The 18,188-nt window shown below is 45.3% G+C and overlaps 1 protein-coding gene across 2 annotated transcripts in view; it reads left to right on the top strand.

Moving 5' to 3' along the window:
- LOC149371031 (CD151 antigen-like) overlaps positions 1-17,972 on the top strand; it is a 111,232-nt gene extending 93,260 nt beyond the window's left edge. For both annotated transcript variants that reach the window (XM_089564318.1, XM_089564312.1), the window contains 6 exons: positions 5,972-6,163; positions 8,879-8,953; positions 11,129-11,227; positions 13,667-13,822; positions 15,786-15,869; positions 17,375-17,972. In XM_089564318.1, coding sequence (XP_089420444.1) covers positions 5,972-6,163; positions 8,879-8,953; positions 11,129-11,227; positions 13,667-13,822; positions 15,786-15,869; positions 17,375-17,449 — 681 coding nt within the window. In that variant the 3' untranslated portion in view covers positions 17,450-17,972. The remainder of the gene's footprint in view (positions 1-5,971; positions 6,164-8,878; positions 8,954-11,128; positions 11,228-13,666; positions 13,823-15,785; positions 15,870-17,374) is intronic.
- Positions 17,973-18,188: the final 216 nt, after the last annotated feature.

The following is an 18,188-nucleotide window of genomic DNA, read 5'->3' as shown; positions in this document are numbered from 1 at the left end:
TGACGGCCTTATGGCTGTGCCAACAACAGATGAAATCAAGGAGGCGTTGGACTCCATGAAACGAGGCTCAGCGCCTGGTCCAGACGGCCTTCCTGTGGAGTTCTATTTAGAATTTTGGGATATTGTGGGCCCTATTTTCTCGGAAGTATTAAAAATATGCTTTACTGAGCACGTATTTCCTGAATCATTCAAAAGAGGCCGCATTGTCCTTATTCCTAAAAAGTCTCCTATGTCGACATGCCCGGCAGATTGGCGCCCTATCACCCTGCTAAATTCAGATTACAAAGTATTAGCAAAATTACTCGTTCGTCGTCTACGAGCTCTCCTCCCGTCACTTATTTCCTGCCACCAGGTTTGCTCCATCCCAGGCCGTGAAATACACAGCTTATCTTCTGTAACGCGAGACATCCTAGCGTATACTTTACGACGGCGCGCACAGGGTCTTCTTGTTTCCCTTGATCAGGAAAAGGCGTTCGACTTCTTAGAGCACGAGTACATTTACGGGATGCTGGATGCTTTCGGCTTCCCACCTTCATTCGTGCTTCTCATTAAAGAGATGTACAGAGATATTTCAAGCACTCTGTTCCTCGATGGCCGGGAAAGTACCGCATTTGATGTTCGCCGCGGCGTCCGTCAAGGTTGTCCGCTCTCCCCCCTTTTGTTTGTCTTAGCATTAGAGCCTTTCCTCTTGGCAGTCAATCGCCACTCCTTTATTAGAGGTCTGGCTTTGCCAGGCAGCGAAGCGGTACGCGTCACTGCTTATGCAGACGACATCACTCTGTACTTAGCTGATGAACGCAGCCTGCTTGAAACTTTAAATGTTTTCCGTGAGTACGCCTCCTTGTCTGGGGCTGCTCTTAATTACTCGAAGAGTTGTTACTTTTTTGTGGGGTCTTCCCAGACTCGTATTACATCTTCAATACCTTTGCAGTGGTGCGCGCAGATGCGCATTTTAGGTGTGACCTACGACTGTGCTGGAATATGGAATGGTGTGTGGTCTTCGGTCGTCGAAGACATTATAGCTCGTGTGCGAAGGGCGCAGACATTCGAGTTGCCTCTGCTTGAGAGGCGCTACCTGGTTCAGTCCGTCATACTTGGTGCCTTCTGGTACCTCTGCTACACTGTTAAACCACCCCTCCGTGTCATAAGGCGAGTGCAGACTATTTTTTCGTTCTTTTGGTCAGGCGGAACCGAACTTGTAGCCCGTGCTGTTCTTGGACAACCACGGGAGAGAGGAGGGTTTGCCTTTCCAAATTTGTCCGTCACGTCCTCGCTTTTAGCGTTGAAGAGTAGTTTGCGTATCCTGCTAGGAAACGCGTCACCGGCGCGAATCCTGGCTCGGTACTTTTTGGGCCCTTCTTTACGCTTTTTGGATCCGGCGGCCCCTGTTAATCATGGACCCCAGTCAGAGCAACCTACCGCTTTCTACGCTTCATCAGTGGCCTTTTACAGGCATGTAAGAGCAGTAGCACCTGCTGTCAACATCGTTGCAGACCGTGTGGTGGACGTTATGGGCACACTATTGTTACCTGTTGTGCCGGCGTCTCGCCGCTCACCTATGCGCCGCGTTCAGTGGGCGCGTTTAGCGTCGACACCTCTCCCAGATCATCTACGTGACTTTGTCTGGAAACTTGGCTGGGCAGTGCTCCCTACTTGTGACCGGTTAGAGCGGTGGGGTGTGTTACGCTCCAGTACCTGTCCGAATTGCCCGCTCCCGGAATCTAATCGCCACGCTACAGTCACCTGTGTTGTAGCGCGTGTCTTTTGGCGCGCGGTTCATGCGGGATTTCGTGGGCAGGGCATTTCGTGCTTCGTCTCCCGCGGCCGCTTCCCCAGCGGCCGTTTTGCTCGCCTGTTAATAGTTGCAGGTCTTTTTAGTTTATGGCGCAGTCGATGCGCCGCGGTCGCTAGTGGCTTTCGACGCCGCGCTGTGTGGCCAATTCTCGGCCGTCTCCGACGGGAGCTGATTAGTTTTTTGTCCGAGGAACTCTTTTTCTTGGGTGAGGAAGAGTTTCTCCGACAATGGTCATGCCCATTTATTTCTGTTAATAACGGTCGTCTTGTCTTGGTTTTTAGGCCAAACTGGCGCTAAAGTCTCCTTTTCAATGTTTCAATGACTAATTATCGACTTTTCACTCTTCTGTCAATCGGTATATGTGCATTCTTATTTTACATTGCCCATTCCTGTTAGTTACTTAGAAATGTTTACGGTACCTGTTTAATTGGCTCACCTTACATGCTTAATGTCATGTGTTTTTGTTAATGTGAATGTATCTTGTAACCTTGGCATGTGTACATATGTAAATAAATTTTTTCTAAACATCTTATACAATCTTAAATTTGCGAAGTGTCACAGGCGAACGGATCCGCAACGGACCTTCGCGTAGCCCGTGTCAGTGACTTGCGTAGGCAGTAGGCAGCGTAAATCGGTCATTTACCGTTCGTGGTCGGCTGTTCGATCGCCGCGTATTATGCGAAGATCGTATTATCAAAGCGTTAGTGCGACCCACAGTGCAGCGTCGGCAGTCATGGTCAGTCCATCACTTTGCCGAATATGAATCGTGGGGCGCAGAAAGGCGAGCAACACAGATGTTCATGTCGTTTTGTTTTTATTTTAAAGCGCCGAAGCTACACCTGGGCTATGATGCACGCAGTAGTGGAGGGCATCGGATTGATGTTGACTACCTGGGGATCTGTAACGTGCGCCGAAACCTTGATACAGTGGCGTTTTCGTTTTTCGCCTCCATAAGAAAAACGGCCGCTGCAGCCGGGATCGAACTCACGTCCTTCGGCTCAGCAGCACAACGCCTTAGCCACTGAGCCACCGCAACGTATTGATTAGGCGGCTATTATCACCAGGCATTTTAGGTTTTATGTAAATTTGAAAACAGCTCACAACGTCCCTAATGCTCGACTGATTGTTTTTCTGACTTATTTCAGATAACTAACCTCACTGCAGCATGGCACACTAAGTTATCTTGCAATTGTGCATTAAGCAGTAGTTTTCAGAAGAACATAACTACAAAATCTCTTCTTAGTTTCAATGTAAACAAGATGTTGAGCAAAGCCTGCATTGAGCCAAATGCAGAAAAAAATATTTCCAGGTATGCAGCGTATTTCAGTGTGCGTTTTTCTTTTGCAGGTGTCTTTCCACTGCATCCCAGATGAGCTGAAGATGCGCAAAGCATGACTAATCGCCATAAAGAGAGATCCCCCGTTCAACATTGCGACTGCCCGCATCTGCTCAAAGCATTTCACAGAAAATGAATTCCTGAGGAACATTGCTAGTGGGTGCAAGATGCTAACTGACACAGCTTTGTCATCAGTGTTTGCATTCTCCAAACCAAAGAAAACACGAAAGCCACCAAAAGTTCTTAAAGTAAAAAAAAATCTTAAAATAAAATAAAAAAACTTATAATAAAGCGATCGCACACGGTCCGCACCAAGCAACTATGCTGACTCCGTGACCACAAGCCCCCAACATGGCGCCATTTGCTCGTTTCGGTTTTCTTCCGCTAGATGGCAGCAGTTTTGCATAAGGTCTGAGCGCTCGCGCAGTTTGGCCTCTCAAGCTGTTCGAAAAGGCGGGAAAAAAATGCAGTCATTAGACCTCGGCGTGCACCGGGGCCAGTGGCTAGACGGCTCTGTGTGCGTATAAGATAAAAAAATTGGAGACTTATCAAGGTGAAGCCCAGTGGATGCGAAGCATGTGACGTCACATATCACGTGATGCAGCGATGGTGGCGCCGCCGCCGCGTCGCGCGCGACGGCGCGAACCGAAGCGTGGAGGCCTCCGCCGGGCGACGTCCGACGGCGCGATATGAGGCCCCATCTGCAGCCGGTGTGACGTCATCACGTGACGTCACATCATGTGATCTCACTTCAAGGTCAATGGTGGCCACCGCCGGGAGGCAACCGACGGCGCGATATGAGGCCCCATCTGCAGCCGGTGTGACGTCATCACGTGACGTCATGTCACGTGACCTACTTGAAGGTCACTTGAAGGTCAGTGGTGGCCACCGCCGGGAGGCGACCGGCGGCAGATGGGGCCTCATATCGCGCCGTCATCACGTGACGTCATGTCACGTGACCCCACTTCAGGGTCAATGGTGGCCACCGCCGGGCGTCGCGCGAAGGCCCGAAACCTACGTTAATAATAATTCGCATAAAATAATTGAACAGTCCGGACCTCTCCAGAAACGGCAGTCAGACGTCAGACTGCTGACGCACCATCGAGAGGCCGTTAGTTTTACCTCGAGCAACATCGTGTAGCCTTCGCGCTCTTCTGCGTCGATACTCGAAGCTAGGACGTCAGCTCCAGGAACGGACCCGATACATCACGCAAGGCATAGAAACGGACAGCGCATACCACGACTGGCGGGTGTCCGTCGGTCTCGAGAACGGTTCGGGGGCATAGATGGGTGCGAGCGGCGCCTCCCGTCTAAACTTGAACGGGGGGCGGGGGCTGCGGCGTGCAGCTCGTCTGCCGATCCACTCCTATGATTAACGGTTCTGATAATCGAAGGCGGTGCGCTAAAAAGGTGCCGACGACCAGGGCCCAGTCACGCCCGGGAGCTGCAGTTGCCGCCGCTATGGGCAAGAACGCGGCCTGTTCCGGATACACGGCCCAGCACCTCTGAGAAGAGATGCACTTGACAGGAAGGCTTCAGAAAGGAAAAAAAAAAGCAAACGAATACAATAATAAAAAAAATTAGTTGTGCGCTGTCTGAAATGAGTTGCTTAAAGAATTCCTGAATGCAGTGCAGGTTTGCGAACGGAAACAAGAATATAATACGTGCTGTGGTGCTCAGTACGACTTGAAACACACTTCCTTCACGAGGCAACAGAAGTCTGTATGCGGCGAAAAGTTACACTTCCTGCAGTGTGTAAGACGGCGCATTAAGTTGTTGTAAAGCGCAAAACGCGCTGCGACCGCCGCAGATGCGTTGCAGGTTATATTGAGCGTGACTGTACTGAGCATGATGACTGCGTAAAAGGAAGCCAAGGTTTCATCGGCTGTCCCAACTTAAATTGGTATTCACATGAATGCAAAAATAAATTAGCTATAGGGTACGTATGAACAACACCAGCCGTATCCGTTGCGAACACGTCTTCATATACACCCTGTGCGGCTGTGCTACATATGCCTTCATATTTCTGTATCCTAGCAGGTTTTATTGTATGTGTCTGCACTACCATGTCTTTCTGGTGCTTGTCCTCGTAGCCTTATAACCAGTCTTGGCAACAGCCCGCTGCTCTTATCCTCGCGGGCGCGCATTGTATACATTGACGATGAAGCAGGATGAAGGGTTCCGTGGTCATGACAAGAGTGTCTTCACTGCGGAAACACAAAACAAAGCATTGTGAACAAGGCTTCAGGGGGTGTTTCAATGCGCTAACCACGTTTGGACAAGAGGACTTGTCTTCCGCCACTTACGAACGGGCTCAATGGCGTACCATATATAACAACCTCGTTTGTATCGATCGCTGGCTTTGCTATATAATTATGCGAGGAAAAGTGCTATTTTTAGTCTAGCCTCGTCAATGAACTGCACTTTTTTTGTGATTGCCTTGCACTAACTGCGGTCAATGTTATCACCATCTTCAGAACCCACGGTATTCAACGTGCATCTGTATCGCTGAAACGTAGTACTTTAACCAGCCGCGGTAGCTCATCGATTGCTGAACCCAAGCCCGCAGAGTATGCTGAACCAGGCCATGACGACCGGATTTCGATGGAGGCGAAATGCAAAAACATCCCAGTGCTGTGCGTGCTGTAGTGGAGCTCCACTACGGCATGGCTCCTGGAGTGCAGCTTCGAAGTCCATTATTAAAGAAAAAGAAACGAACTTCGAAGTCACGCACGGTGTTTTCTCATCACCAGTGACTGTAGTAGATGTGTCGTACTCATCACCGGTGGCTTGTCGTACTCGCTTGTATCCTTACGCTGGCCACATCTTCCCCTTCGCAGTTGTCGGGATGCGCGGTGCTGGGCGTCGGCATCTGGACGCTGGTGGCCAAGCGGCACCACCTGAGCCTGCTGACGACGGCCACGTATGCGTCCACCGCCTACATGCTGGTCCTGGCCGGGGCACTAGTCATACTCGTCACGGCGCTCGGCTGCGTGGCCGTCTGCCGCCTGCACCGGTGCTTCCTCCTGGCGGTGAGTGCGCGCCTCCGGCTCAGAGGGCGACTGCGCCATTGTTTCTTAACTCTTTTATCTATAGACCTATGGCTGTTTAACCTCCCTCCCATATGCACACGTCTCGTTCAGTACTGAACGAAAAATAAAATAGAGCAAAATCTTCACAGGCCGTCATTTACCCTTGCCGTGCAGCTGGCTGAGGCAACTGCTAATGCACACGGTTAGAGGAGCGCACGCTGTTACTTTTTCTGTACTTTGTAGGTATACCTGCGATTATCTGTAGCTGAATGAGTCCTCGTCTCGCATCAGCAGCCATGGTTGAGTTGTGACGTGCCACTTTTTTGCAACATTATATTTTACCCCGCCGCGGTGGCTCAGTGGTTACGGCACCCGGCTGCTGACCCAAAAGACGCGGGTTCGATCCCGGCCGCGGCGGCTGAATTTCGATGGAGGCGAAATTCTAGAGGCCCGTGTACTGTGCGATGTCAGTGCACGTTAAAGAACCCCAGGTGGTCGAAATTTCCGGGAGCCCTTCACTACGGCGTCCCTCATAGCCTGAATTGCTTTGGGACGTTAAACCCCAATAAACCACAACAAACCATCTCTTATATTTATTCATAACAGCCTAGTTCGTGTGTGGAGAAATGCTGCGCATTTTAATTTCTCCATACAGTAGCTGCAGCGTGCTCGTTGTGGTGTCGATGGAATAGAGCACTCGTTTCAAGCAAGCCATGCCACTAAAAAGATTTCCGCTACTGGAGCCTGGGATTTTGCCGTATCATAAATGGGCAAACCACGACTGAAGGTTGGCAGAGTTGGCAATGTGTTGGCTGTTCACGTTGGCCTGAGGTCATCTGCCGATGAATGACCGGTTGAAGGCTAATCAATGTCAGATCCCCATGCTCGGGCCAAGCTAGGCCGAGTGGCCAGAGATGTTCTAGTAGGCCCGACTGCTGCGGCCAGTCTTCGGCCGACCACACTTTTTGTGCCGAGAGCTACATTACCCGTAGTCTCGCCGTGGGCCTTCGGCGCCACTTGTGTGCATGCGAGAGGAGCCAGGTGACGTCACAGCCGCGCAACTGGTGCGGCGCTCCGACCGAGAGGAGCCGCCGCCGAGTGACGTCACAGCTGCCGGCTCCGCGCGCCGACGCCGCTTGCCTCCGACCGAACGGCCGCATGTTATTTTACGGATTACCGGGCCGTCTTTCTGGAAGTCAATAAAGTTTAATAACACGTGCCGCCTTCACCACATGTCTCGTCTTTAACGTCTAACATGTAGCCATCACGATAACCAAAACAACTAGACGTAACCATGCAGGGATATACCGTACCTCTCGCTATGTATATCCTGGCATAGCTGAGCTAAGCCACTGCCAATTTTCAGCGTGATTAGTGGGACCATATCCACAGAGGTACTGACCTACTGGTCAAGTAGTCACGCATTTTATGCAGAGAGAAGGGCAAAATCTACGCTGTCTGTGTGCATTGTTAGTCACGGAACCACCACCTTAGCATAGGGCAATGGCTGTTCTAGGCTAAAACTAAAACTAAAAAAAAAAAAAAAAACGGCAGTTGGTAACACTGGATACAGTCCGCGATGTCCTGTATTACTCCGCTGGCTAATTACACCAGTGACCATGATCAGCTTTTAAAAGTTTAACTGCATGAAACAAGCCAGAGGCACCAAATTTCTCAAGCTTATAATTTGTCTCCTTTTTAGTTTGTTGATTAGGTAATAAGGAAAGCTTTTACAGTGATCTACTTTGTCACGGAAAAATCCTGTTCGGCAGTCCTGAATGTGAACAGGGCTTCACTGCAGACTTATGTTGTATACGACTATAGCAGCAGTCATCTCAACGTCCATTACAATAGTAAGAACGTCCGACTGTGGTTAAAAGTTGACCACTTTTTATTTCTGTTCATTCTGAGCATTTTTTATTTATGTTAAGATCAAACATGCTGAAATTTCAATTGTCTTGCTGTGCCCAATCATTGCTGCAGACATATAATTTCTACTCACAAACAGAAAGAAGCAAAATTAATCCCCAGTAATCCCGTCTTTGTTCCACACACCATGCACCATACTGTCACCTGTATGTGAGAAAATCGGTCTGCAAGTCTTTTCCTTAGAACTTGTGTGCTGTTGAATACCGATGTGCAGTCATACTTGTTTTAATATCTGATGAAAGCCATTCAGTATATGCCTTATCTTTTCTTCATTTGCTTAAAGGGATTTATGCTGTCCAATGAAAGTACCTTTTATTGCAAACTGGTACTCGTATACATGTCACAGTACTACTCGGAACACTTTATGATATTTTGTATGCAATCATGGAGCGTTGATGGTTGACAAACTGGCTTCTTGGCAGATGTATTGAGTTTCTGCTGATCGAGTGTTAATAGGAGCATATGTAGCTGGAGGTAGGCATGCACTTTGCCAATGTATTTTGTGTTTTTGATATTTATCAGAAATCCTCTTCCAAGCATCAGAAATAATTAGTTGCACAGGTTCAGCTACACTATAGCTATCAGCAGGCTCAAGGGCTTCTAAGTTGGACCCAGTCCTTCAAAAGTGGTCTTTGTAGTGCACCACATGTGAATGCTTGATAACTTGTTTTATTGTTGTGTATTCTAAGTACAGCTTTTATAGTCAGCTGTACAAGCATGGAAATGCAGTTATGGGCTCAGTACTATCATTTCTAACCTATTAACACTTTTCCCTTCACTTTGCAGTACACCTTCCTGCTGCTGCTGATTTTCCTGATGGAAGCTGTTGCTGGAATTATTGCTTACGTCTATGAAGAACAGGTAAAAATAATGTCTCCAATCAATGCCAGTGTTGCAACACACACATGCACATACTTTGTCAAAAGTATGCAAGCCATTTTCTGGGATGCTATAGCACTGATTTAAGATTTTTGTGATGCCCTTTGCATTACAGCACTGTGTGCGCTAGCTTTGGCAGCGTTGACTGCTGTGTATGAAATGCTACAGCTACAGCTTGAAGGCAGTAGGCAGTGTTGCAAGTCCCTCACATCAAGGTCTTGCAAATGTTCCATTCGTTTGCAGAGTGGCATCCATGCTCTAAAGTAAGGATGTACCTTTCATTAGCTGCTCCCTGAAACATGGTGTCTGCAAAAACTATGGCCACTGCATACCTCTCAAGATATGCATCCTCCTAAGCTGACATTAAATGCACCTCAGCTCCCTCTGTCTGGGAAACCAACGAGAAATTACAGATATGGTACACTCATTAATTCAAGTTCAAGGGACCAAAGATTATAGCTTGAACTATCAGAAGTGCACCTTAATATGATGCAAGACTAAATGTGATTTGCTTTATGGGAATCTGTGCATACAAACAGTATTTTAGAACTAAAGCTAAATGCTTTAGCACAACATGAAATATAAGTGAAAGGCATTGCTCAACCAGCAGTCCCCAACTGGCTGCATGGTGAAGTTACCAGTAATGCATTCATTTTCCAATAGAGTAAAACAATATTACTTGCAACCTCAAGGAAATCGAAAAAAAGGCCCAAATTGTCCGAAGTTCTAATAGTCGAATGGCAACAAAAAACTTTCAGAAAACAGTTTTGCACCGCAGCACATATAACCGATGAAGAAATAAGCAATGGTCGAATGCTTTCTAGTGAAAGTTGGGCGGTAACAGCAGCTTTCGCAATTTCGTCATGGTGTACTGCATGCTTACTGTCGGGAGTATCAGCGCAGAACTGCAATGAAATAGGCCTTCTGCAGCCTCCTTCACAAGTGTGAAGCAGTAGTGGTGAAGCCTCCACACAGCAGCTCGTGATGACTGCGCATTTTCGGCATACACGACCACATGGAGGGAAGTGAGGGGAACACAAATTTGCACCGGAATAGCGTTATGCTTAAAAAAAAAAAAAAGGATCAGCGAATCAGCGTCCCAACCTGCTTACAGCTGGCCTTGGCTCTCTTATGTGCGGGCAATAGCCGATATTGTCGCGGACTGGTAGCTGAGCTCATTAAACAAAACTATGCGGCGACGGCACGACCCCAATCGATCTGTACCCCCCCCCCCCCCCCCCCGCCTATTTTTTATCGAACCGTATTTGAGTTAACTAGTCGGAGGGGACGAATTTCAGCCCATGCGGCACCGAAGCGCCGCTACCCTGACGTATCTGACCTCAGCCGCTGTTCTTTCGCATACCAGGAGTATAGGAACAAACCAAAAAGTTTGAACTAAGAGAACTTAAGAGAATTCGCAGTATGAATTAAGTGGTTTAAAATGGACTGCAAACATAAGCATCAAAACAAAATGTTGAAATTTATTTGAATTAAGCAAAAGTTCAAATTATTGCAGTCTACTATAGCAAAACTCTCCACACTAAATGAGACATTTGCCTTTTCTATTTTGTGCTCATTTGAATCCTCTACGTTTTTTCACACACTATATTTTGTGTATGCATCTTTCTTTTATGCAGATGGATTTTGATGTTGGTGTTCAGTAGCATATAGTGTGTGGTTGTTCCTGTCAGCATCTTGTGCCATGGTCTGTAATTGGCCATTACAAGTGCCTTTTTTCTAATTATGTTTTGTGCATTTGTTGTTTTCAGAACATTGTTATGTACCCTACCCATCATGTAATGCCTCACTTATGAGGTCCTTGAGGAATACAAACAAACAAACAAACAAACAAACAAACAAACAAACAAACAAACAAACAAACAAACAAACAAACAAACACAAATAAAATAATGTGCCATTGTTTTTTTTAATGTCACTATAGGGCTCTTATAAGTGAGGTGTTTATAAATACGACCTGTAGTTTGAGGTGGCAGTACCCGATCACCTGTCTTGGCCTTCCTTAAATGAAATGAGTGGATACCATTGTGGAGAAAGATTACGCGAAAAGTTAGATGAGAGAAAACGAATATGCCATGCCTTGAGCCTACAGCTTAGCCTTGTGCCTACAAGCATTTATGGTGGGAAATCTCATTTCAGGTATGGCACGAGCTTGCTGATGGACTGAACACAACCTTCGTCGAGAGCTACGGCAATGACGCAAGCAGGACGGAAGCAATCGACGACTTGCAGCGCAGTGTATGTATACTACTTTGCCGCACACGGTGATCAAGCACCACCTTCCTCACAATACTTTATAGAATGAAAAGTGCAGAAAGCTAGGCAGGCAGCGCCTTCCAGTAGATACTCAACTGTCTGTGAATCTAACCACTGTTCCAACTCTCTCAATTCTGCTTAAGCTTTTAAGGGCGTACATGGGTCTTTGAGCATTTTTTTTTATTTACAGACCAAATGCAATTAAACTGCACAGACTTATTCAATTTTTTTCTGCTGATTTCAAATATGCAATTTGTTTATTTCTAGGCCCATTAGTTCCTGGGATATTAATATATATCATGCCATTGTCTGCTCAAACAATAGAAAAAAAATGGGCCACCAGAAATTTAATTTTAATATGTGAGTAGATACTACAATGTGTCAGGAATGCAACGCTGGAAGCAGTTTTTAGTTTTTTGTCCCTGTGGACAAATGGGCTTAATAGTTAGTTTGCAAGTGAGTTAACCAGACATACAGTGCCAGAAAACACATGACACACATGAAACTAACTTTAAGCCCATTTGTCCACACAGACAAAAAACTGAAAACTGCGTCCAGTGTTGGATTCCTCACACATTGTAGTATCTACTCACATATTAAAATTAAATTTCTGGTGGCCCATTTTTTTTCTATTGTTTGAGCAGACGATGGCATGATATATATTAATATCTCAGGAACTAATTGGCCTAGAAATAAACAAATTGCATATTTCAAATCAGCAGAAAAAACTGAATACGTCTGTGCAGTTTCATTGCATTTGGTCTGTAAATAAAAAAACGCTCTAAGACCCATGTCCCTCCTTAATTGGGGACAGTAAAAACTGTTAAATATTGGGCAACAACCAAGACAGCCAGCATTTAAAGAACCTCTACACTAAAGGGTGAAACTGACGAGATTTATGGACAGTTGTGGCATAATCAAAAAATTTTTTAGAAGGGCGTAGCTAGAAGGTGCCACAACTTTGAGTTGGTGTGAAAAAGAAGGAAGTGTTGCCACTGCTTTGAGAACTCAATCCAATTCAGTGGATACTACAAAAGCTACCTTTTCACTCCATTCCTGCTGCATAGTACAAGTCAATGCAAGCCTTGCCTCACCGCAGAGTGAGGTATTACAGCACAGAAGGCATCCTGAATGAAGTTTTCATCTAGCTTGCAGGATGCTTTCAGTCCGGTATGTGATAGATGCTTTCATTCATAGAAAACCACTGGCAGTCATGACAATGCTGCATTGCTTCTTTGTTCAGAAGAAGAAAACTGATTAGCTGCTTTGATAAGAAGTTTATGGTTTAGTTAATTAAAAGACTAGCGCATAAAACTAGGACACAGACAGAGAAGGAGACAGGACGAGCGCTAAACATCAACTGAAGGTTTACTAGAACAAACAGGTACTTAAAAACACTTCAGTGGCACATGCGCACACTGGGTTACAAAGAGCTCAAACTAATCAAGAAGGGGCACACTGTTTCAAAGATACATGGTTTCTTTCCTGGTCAGGGCAAGTGACGTTGCGCTGACACACTTGTCACCTTCCCCTACGACGTCACTTGCCCTGACCAGGAAAGAAACCATGTATCTTCGAAACAGTTTGCCACTTCTTGATTAGTTTGAGCTCTTTGTAACCCAGTGTGCGCATGTGCCACTGAAGTGTTTTTAAGTACCTGTTTGTTCTAGTAAACCTTCAGTTGATGTTTAGCGCTCGTCCTGTCTCCTTCTCTGTCTTTGTCCTAGTTTTATGCGCTAGTCTTTTAATTAACTATGACACACCAACTAGCCCAGCTTTCCGCCTTGATTATGGTTTAGGTTTATGGGGGTTCAAGGTCCCAAAGCGACTCAGGCTGTGAGGGACATCGCAGTGAAGGGCTCTGGGATTTTTGGCCACATGGGGTTCTTTAACATGCACTGACATCGCACAGCACACGGGCCTCCAGCATTTCACTCCATTGAAATGCGACCGCCGTGGCCGGGATAGAACCCATGTCTTCCGAGTCAGTAGCCGAGTGCCATAACCGCTCAGCCACCACAGCGGCTTTAATAAGAAGTGCAGTCTCTTTCAGCTCAATAGCCTGTGCACCTCAATTGGTTACATCTAAACTGCAAAATGATAGACAGCGTCACAAGCTTTGTGACGACCTGAGTTTTTGCTCACCGTCTCTCTTTGCTTACACCGAGACGTAGTTTAGCACGCATCTCTGTAAGGAGCAAAAATGAGATGCAATGAATAGTGCTTGACCAAAATATCATTCTTGATTTCTTGCTTCACTGGTTGCATTTCTTGTTGTGCCTGCAAGGAAGACTGCATACAGCTGTGATGTGATTACAATAGCGTGTAGGTGTATTTAGAAAGTGTGCCGTGCTCTCTGGCAAATGCATGTTGCTAAAATTGAGAGTGTGAAGCCTAGGCAAAATTTTTGTCCTTTTTCAGTTCAAGTGCTGTGGTGCCAACGGCTTTGAAGACTGGAAGCACAGTGCTTGGCTTCGTAAGAAACCTCGTGTCAAGAACAAAGTTCCAGATTCTTGCTGCAAGACTATAGGCACAGGCTGTGGAAAGCTGGACCACCCTTCAAACATTTACTATGACGTGAGCACCTTGTAATATGCCTGTATTTTGTTATTCTGGGTAACGCTTCGATTGTCTCATCCACCACTTGTTCATTTTGGCACTTTTAAAGGTGCACTGAAGAGGAATCTGAACTCGTCTTTTTACCGCAGCAAATCGATCTACACATTCTGAGCATTCTTAGTTAACTAACGCATGGAATGCCTTTCAGGTAGTTGCTTGGCTGCTTTGCTTTCGCTTTTATTTAGTTTTTTAGCTTTCCGTGAATAAACAGATCCAGTCAGAGGCAACATAGCTGCAAATTAGGCCCACGGAAATAAAAATATGCGTGGACTCTTTGCTTTTGCCGATCGCTACGTATCGCTCCGCCGATGGCGGAGCGGCAAGCCGCCACGAGACTCGCTTAAAGGTTGGTTGACTCCTCCTGTCATCTGCGGCGAGTTAAAAAAAAAGGCAGGAGCCAGGACATTTAAACCGATTTAAGTTATGGAAATCGGCCGCACAGGAGAATAATTCGAAGTTTCTAAGAATGCTCACAACGTGGAGATCAAGTTCCCGCGGTAAAAAGACGAGTTAAGGTTTCTCTTCAGTGCACCTTTAACATCCACTGTACAACCTGACAGTGTGCTTAATATGTTGTGGCATGAAATCGTTAGTGGCCCATGCAAAACTATCATGTTTTCTGTCGTCTCTTCAAAAGCTACTTCAACTACTGCAAGCGACTAAAATGTCCTTAGGTTACACAACCTGGTAGAAGTTGGCATGATTAGTAACATTTCTAGTACTCCTTTCATGTCTTGCACAGGAAACATCAACTAGTTATAAACCATACTAAAAGCGTGCGTGCCACGTCACAGGAATGCGTGGTCTGACATACCATGCACCATCGGTGCTGAATACCTGGTGTGTGGTACGCAATCTCTCAGAGAGCTATCAGCAGATTCAGTTTGTTTCAGTCCTAAGCGAAAACTACAGCACACTTGCAACTAGGCTACACCGGTGCATTTCAACTTTATTTAGGAGTAAACTTGAGACATGGTTTGCTCGCAATGGCAGATACATAGTCTACTGTATTTTCCGGTGTAAAAGATACACCCTTGTATAAGACGCACCCGCCATATATGCAGGCTGTCATTGAAAAAATTGGTATATAAAACGCACCCCAATTTACCCAGTTAGACTAGTGAGGCTTAATTAAACATGCTTATGCGACCATCGCAAAATGCAATGTACGTGTGAAAAGTTCTTAAGCAATGCTAAGTGATCGAGAAAGGCAACACTCACGCCATACCCGCCCACGTTTTAGCACAAAAGAAAAAAAAGCGAAAGCACTCTCTTTATGTCCATAACAATTTATTTTTACATAAAACCTTCAAAGTCTTCATCTTTGGATGCGCTATCGAAAAGGCAACGCGGCTGAAGCGTTCTCTTCGCACTACGTACTTGCAAAGGGTGACTAAAAAAAAATGTCGGCTTTTCTTGGCTTGTCTTGACAATGGCGAGAAGTGTGACTGTCGCCATCTTTTGCCATTTCACATTACCTTTGCTTGGGGCCTCCGAAACGGCCGCGTGTTTAAGATCCCGGCAGTGGTCAACCCCGCTGTTTCATGATAAAGTTCACCTAAAAAACTTGCGCACGGTGGTCCCCGTAATGAAGTATTAACCATGTTACAACCGCGTTATTAGTAGTAATATTTTTTCGGTGAAAAAAGCTTGAACATGAACCTGAGTAATTTCTGAACTCGCAAAAAAAAAAAAAAAAAAACGGAAAATTCGCATATAAGAGGCACCCTTGTATAGGACGCACCAGCAAGATTTATGAAAAAAAAACCCGCGTCTTATACACCGGAAAATACGGTAATTGAAGTGAGCAAATAAATCCAAGTGGTGGCCTGTAGTGCTTACGCATCTATATTGGTGAAATGCTGAAATATAGGGCTGCAGCTAGTGTTTCACGACCAATCTTGTCTTTTTTTTTTTTCAGGGATGCATCAATGCACTTCATGATCAAATTCGGGAGCATTTAATCATCATAGGTGCTGTTGGACTGGGAATATGCCTTGTTCAGGTAAATTCACAGTTTCAGAGCTTTACTGCGATAAGTCTGCAAAAGTAACTATGACAAAAAGATGCTGAAGGTTTTAACAGCACAACTGCTAGAAAACGTAGGTCAAAAAGACACTAGCAACTTTCCCTAATTCTGGCTGCTGCAGCTGATGGAAAAGACACCCCAATTTTTGTTTACACCGAGTTTTATGGAAACTGAAGAAGTTGATCCCATCTCATTGGCAGGTATATCGCTGCATTAATGTAAAGCATAGTTGTTTTATAATTTCATAAGAAGAAGAAAGAAAGCAAAACAATTCAGTAAGCTTTGAGCAGGTCTAATTTTTTTTTTCTCACATTTGTAACAGAATAGTTTTGTTTCTAAACACTGATGAAAAAAATAGAACCAAATTTCAATGCAGAGAAACAGTTTGGGCCAACTGGCCAAGAAGACGAAACAGCAAACTGGCTGCAAGCATTGCTATGTGTAGGCCATGATTTTGAGACAAGTGAAAAACATGCATGTGAATACTTATGCTAAAAAACAATGAAACATCAATGCCCTCAAGAAAATATTCCTTGCTATCAGTAACATCTGACTTGGCTGGAAACCAACCTTTTTGCACTATCCAAATCAGGCGCCACTTCCTGATAATTAGGGGTGTGCGAATATCACAATTTTTGAATACGAATCGGATACGAATACTTGGTTCCGAACATCGAATCGAATATCGAATAATCAAGGACAGATGCATTTAACCACAACAAAACATTTATTTGGGCACCGAAGAACATCACAGTTCAACTATCAATGATTAAATGAACACAAAAGGTGTGTGTGGCTGCACAAAAAGTATCCAAGTCTAGAACATTATTCTTAGAAGAGTGGAAATATCAGAGAAGATGGCTAGTACACAGCATTGATTAAGGCTAGCTTGCCATAAACACAAAAGCGCGTTGCTGGGATGAACATTAAAGGTTGTTCTGAAAGAAAACCAGCTGCGCCACATGGTCAGGCCGAAGTAGTTCCCTTCTAGCTGAAACGACTTCTCCAGCCCCAGAAAATGCCCTCTAACTTGGCACTGAACTGGCATGTACTGCGAGGTACTTCGTGCACAGCTCTGGCTATACCAGCTTCGCAGTTATACCCACAAAGGAGCTCACCAGTGCAGTCAGCTACGTCATGGCCCAACGTTACGCATTGCTGTGGGCGCCGCCATGTTGTTATGTCTCTATCGATAGGACTTGAGGACCGAAATGAACGCCGGTGCTCGCAATAGAATATTCGGCTATATACCAATATTTACGTTGGGTCGAATATTCGAAACGACAAGAATACTTGCATTTCGATTCGAATATGAATACTGAAAATATAATATTTGAAATGTATTCGAAAATTTCGAATATTCTTACCCCTACTGATGTTTACTGCTACTTCTACTATTAGCAGTACTCAAGGCACTCGCTGCTTAGGGACCACAGCAACTGATGTCATTGGGCCTCCATTTTTTCTTTTTTTTTTTTCAGGTTTTTGGCATGATATTCTCCTGCTGTCTGTACCTGCGGTTACGGGACTACAGGAGACATCCTCAGTACTACTGATACCGCTCCATAAAGACTGAAACAACGTGTTGCCGGGAAAAAGACCATACTTGCGCCACATGACGTCCACAATATACCAAAGGCACTGCCCTTAAAAAGGAGAAATAGAGAATGCTCGCCTTTGTTCTGTACATAGCCTCAAGTGCAGCTCTGTAGGTTATTTATTTGGTACGCTATATACCAGGAAAAGAATCTCGGTGTGATTTTGTGCTCGTTTGTAAATAGCCGCGCATTGCAAGTGTACCAAATGAAATGTGTAATTTAGTGTGACTCAAAATGCGCAAAGCTTTTTAAAAGCCAAGGTTGTGCTGTGCCAATATCGATAGACGACAAAATACCACAGTGTCAGATGGCTGAAGTTGTGCATTGTTTGTCTGCTTGCCCTCGTAGGACTGACCGTGCACAGAAGTACGAAAAGCGCTTTGTGACAGCTTTGCTACACCTTATTTATAGGACTTCCGGCTTTTTGTGAAGACTATGGCTTTTGGTTGTAAATAAACTGACTGTGTCTGTGTCCGTCAAATTGCAGTAAAAATTTTGTGGTGTCTGTTTTTTGTTCATCTTATACCTTATCCCCCACAAAGCGAAAGTAATGGAAAGTAAGTGGCTTCTGGTACCTTGGGTCTACATTGAGAGGATGGAGAAACTTAAAGAAAGGTTGGATGCAGAATGCAGGTGAGAGATTTTGGTAGTATTATGTGACAGGAGAGTCTCAAGAGAGGACAAATTTTTAGGAGAA

This window comes from Amblyomma mixtum, chromosome 1 (assembly GCF_055824585.1).
Source record: "Amblyomma mixtum isolate Tamu chromosome 1, ASM5582458v1, whole genome shotgun sequence".
Taxonomy (NCBI): domain Eukaryota; kingdom Metazoa; phylum Arthropoda; class Arachnida; order Ixodida; family Ixodidae; genus Amblyomma; species Amblyomma mixtum.
This window is presented reverse-complemented; position numbering and strand designations above follow the sequence as displayed.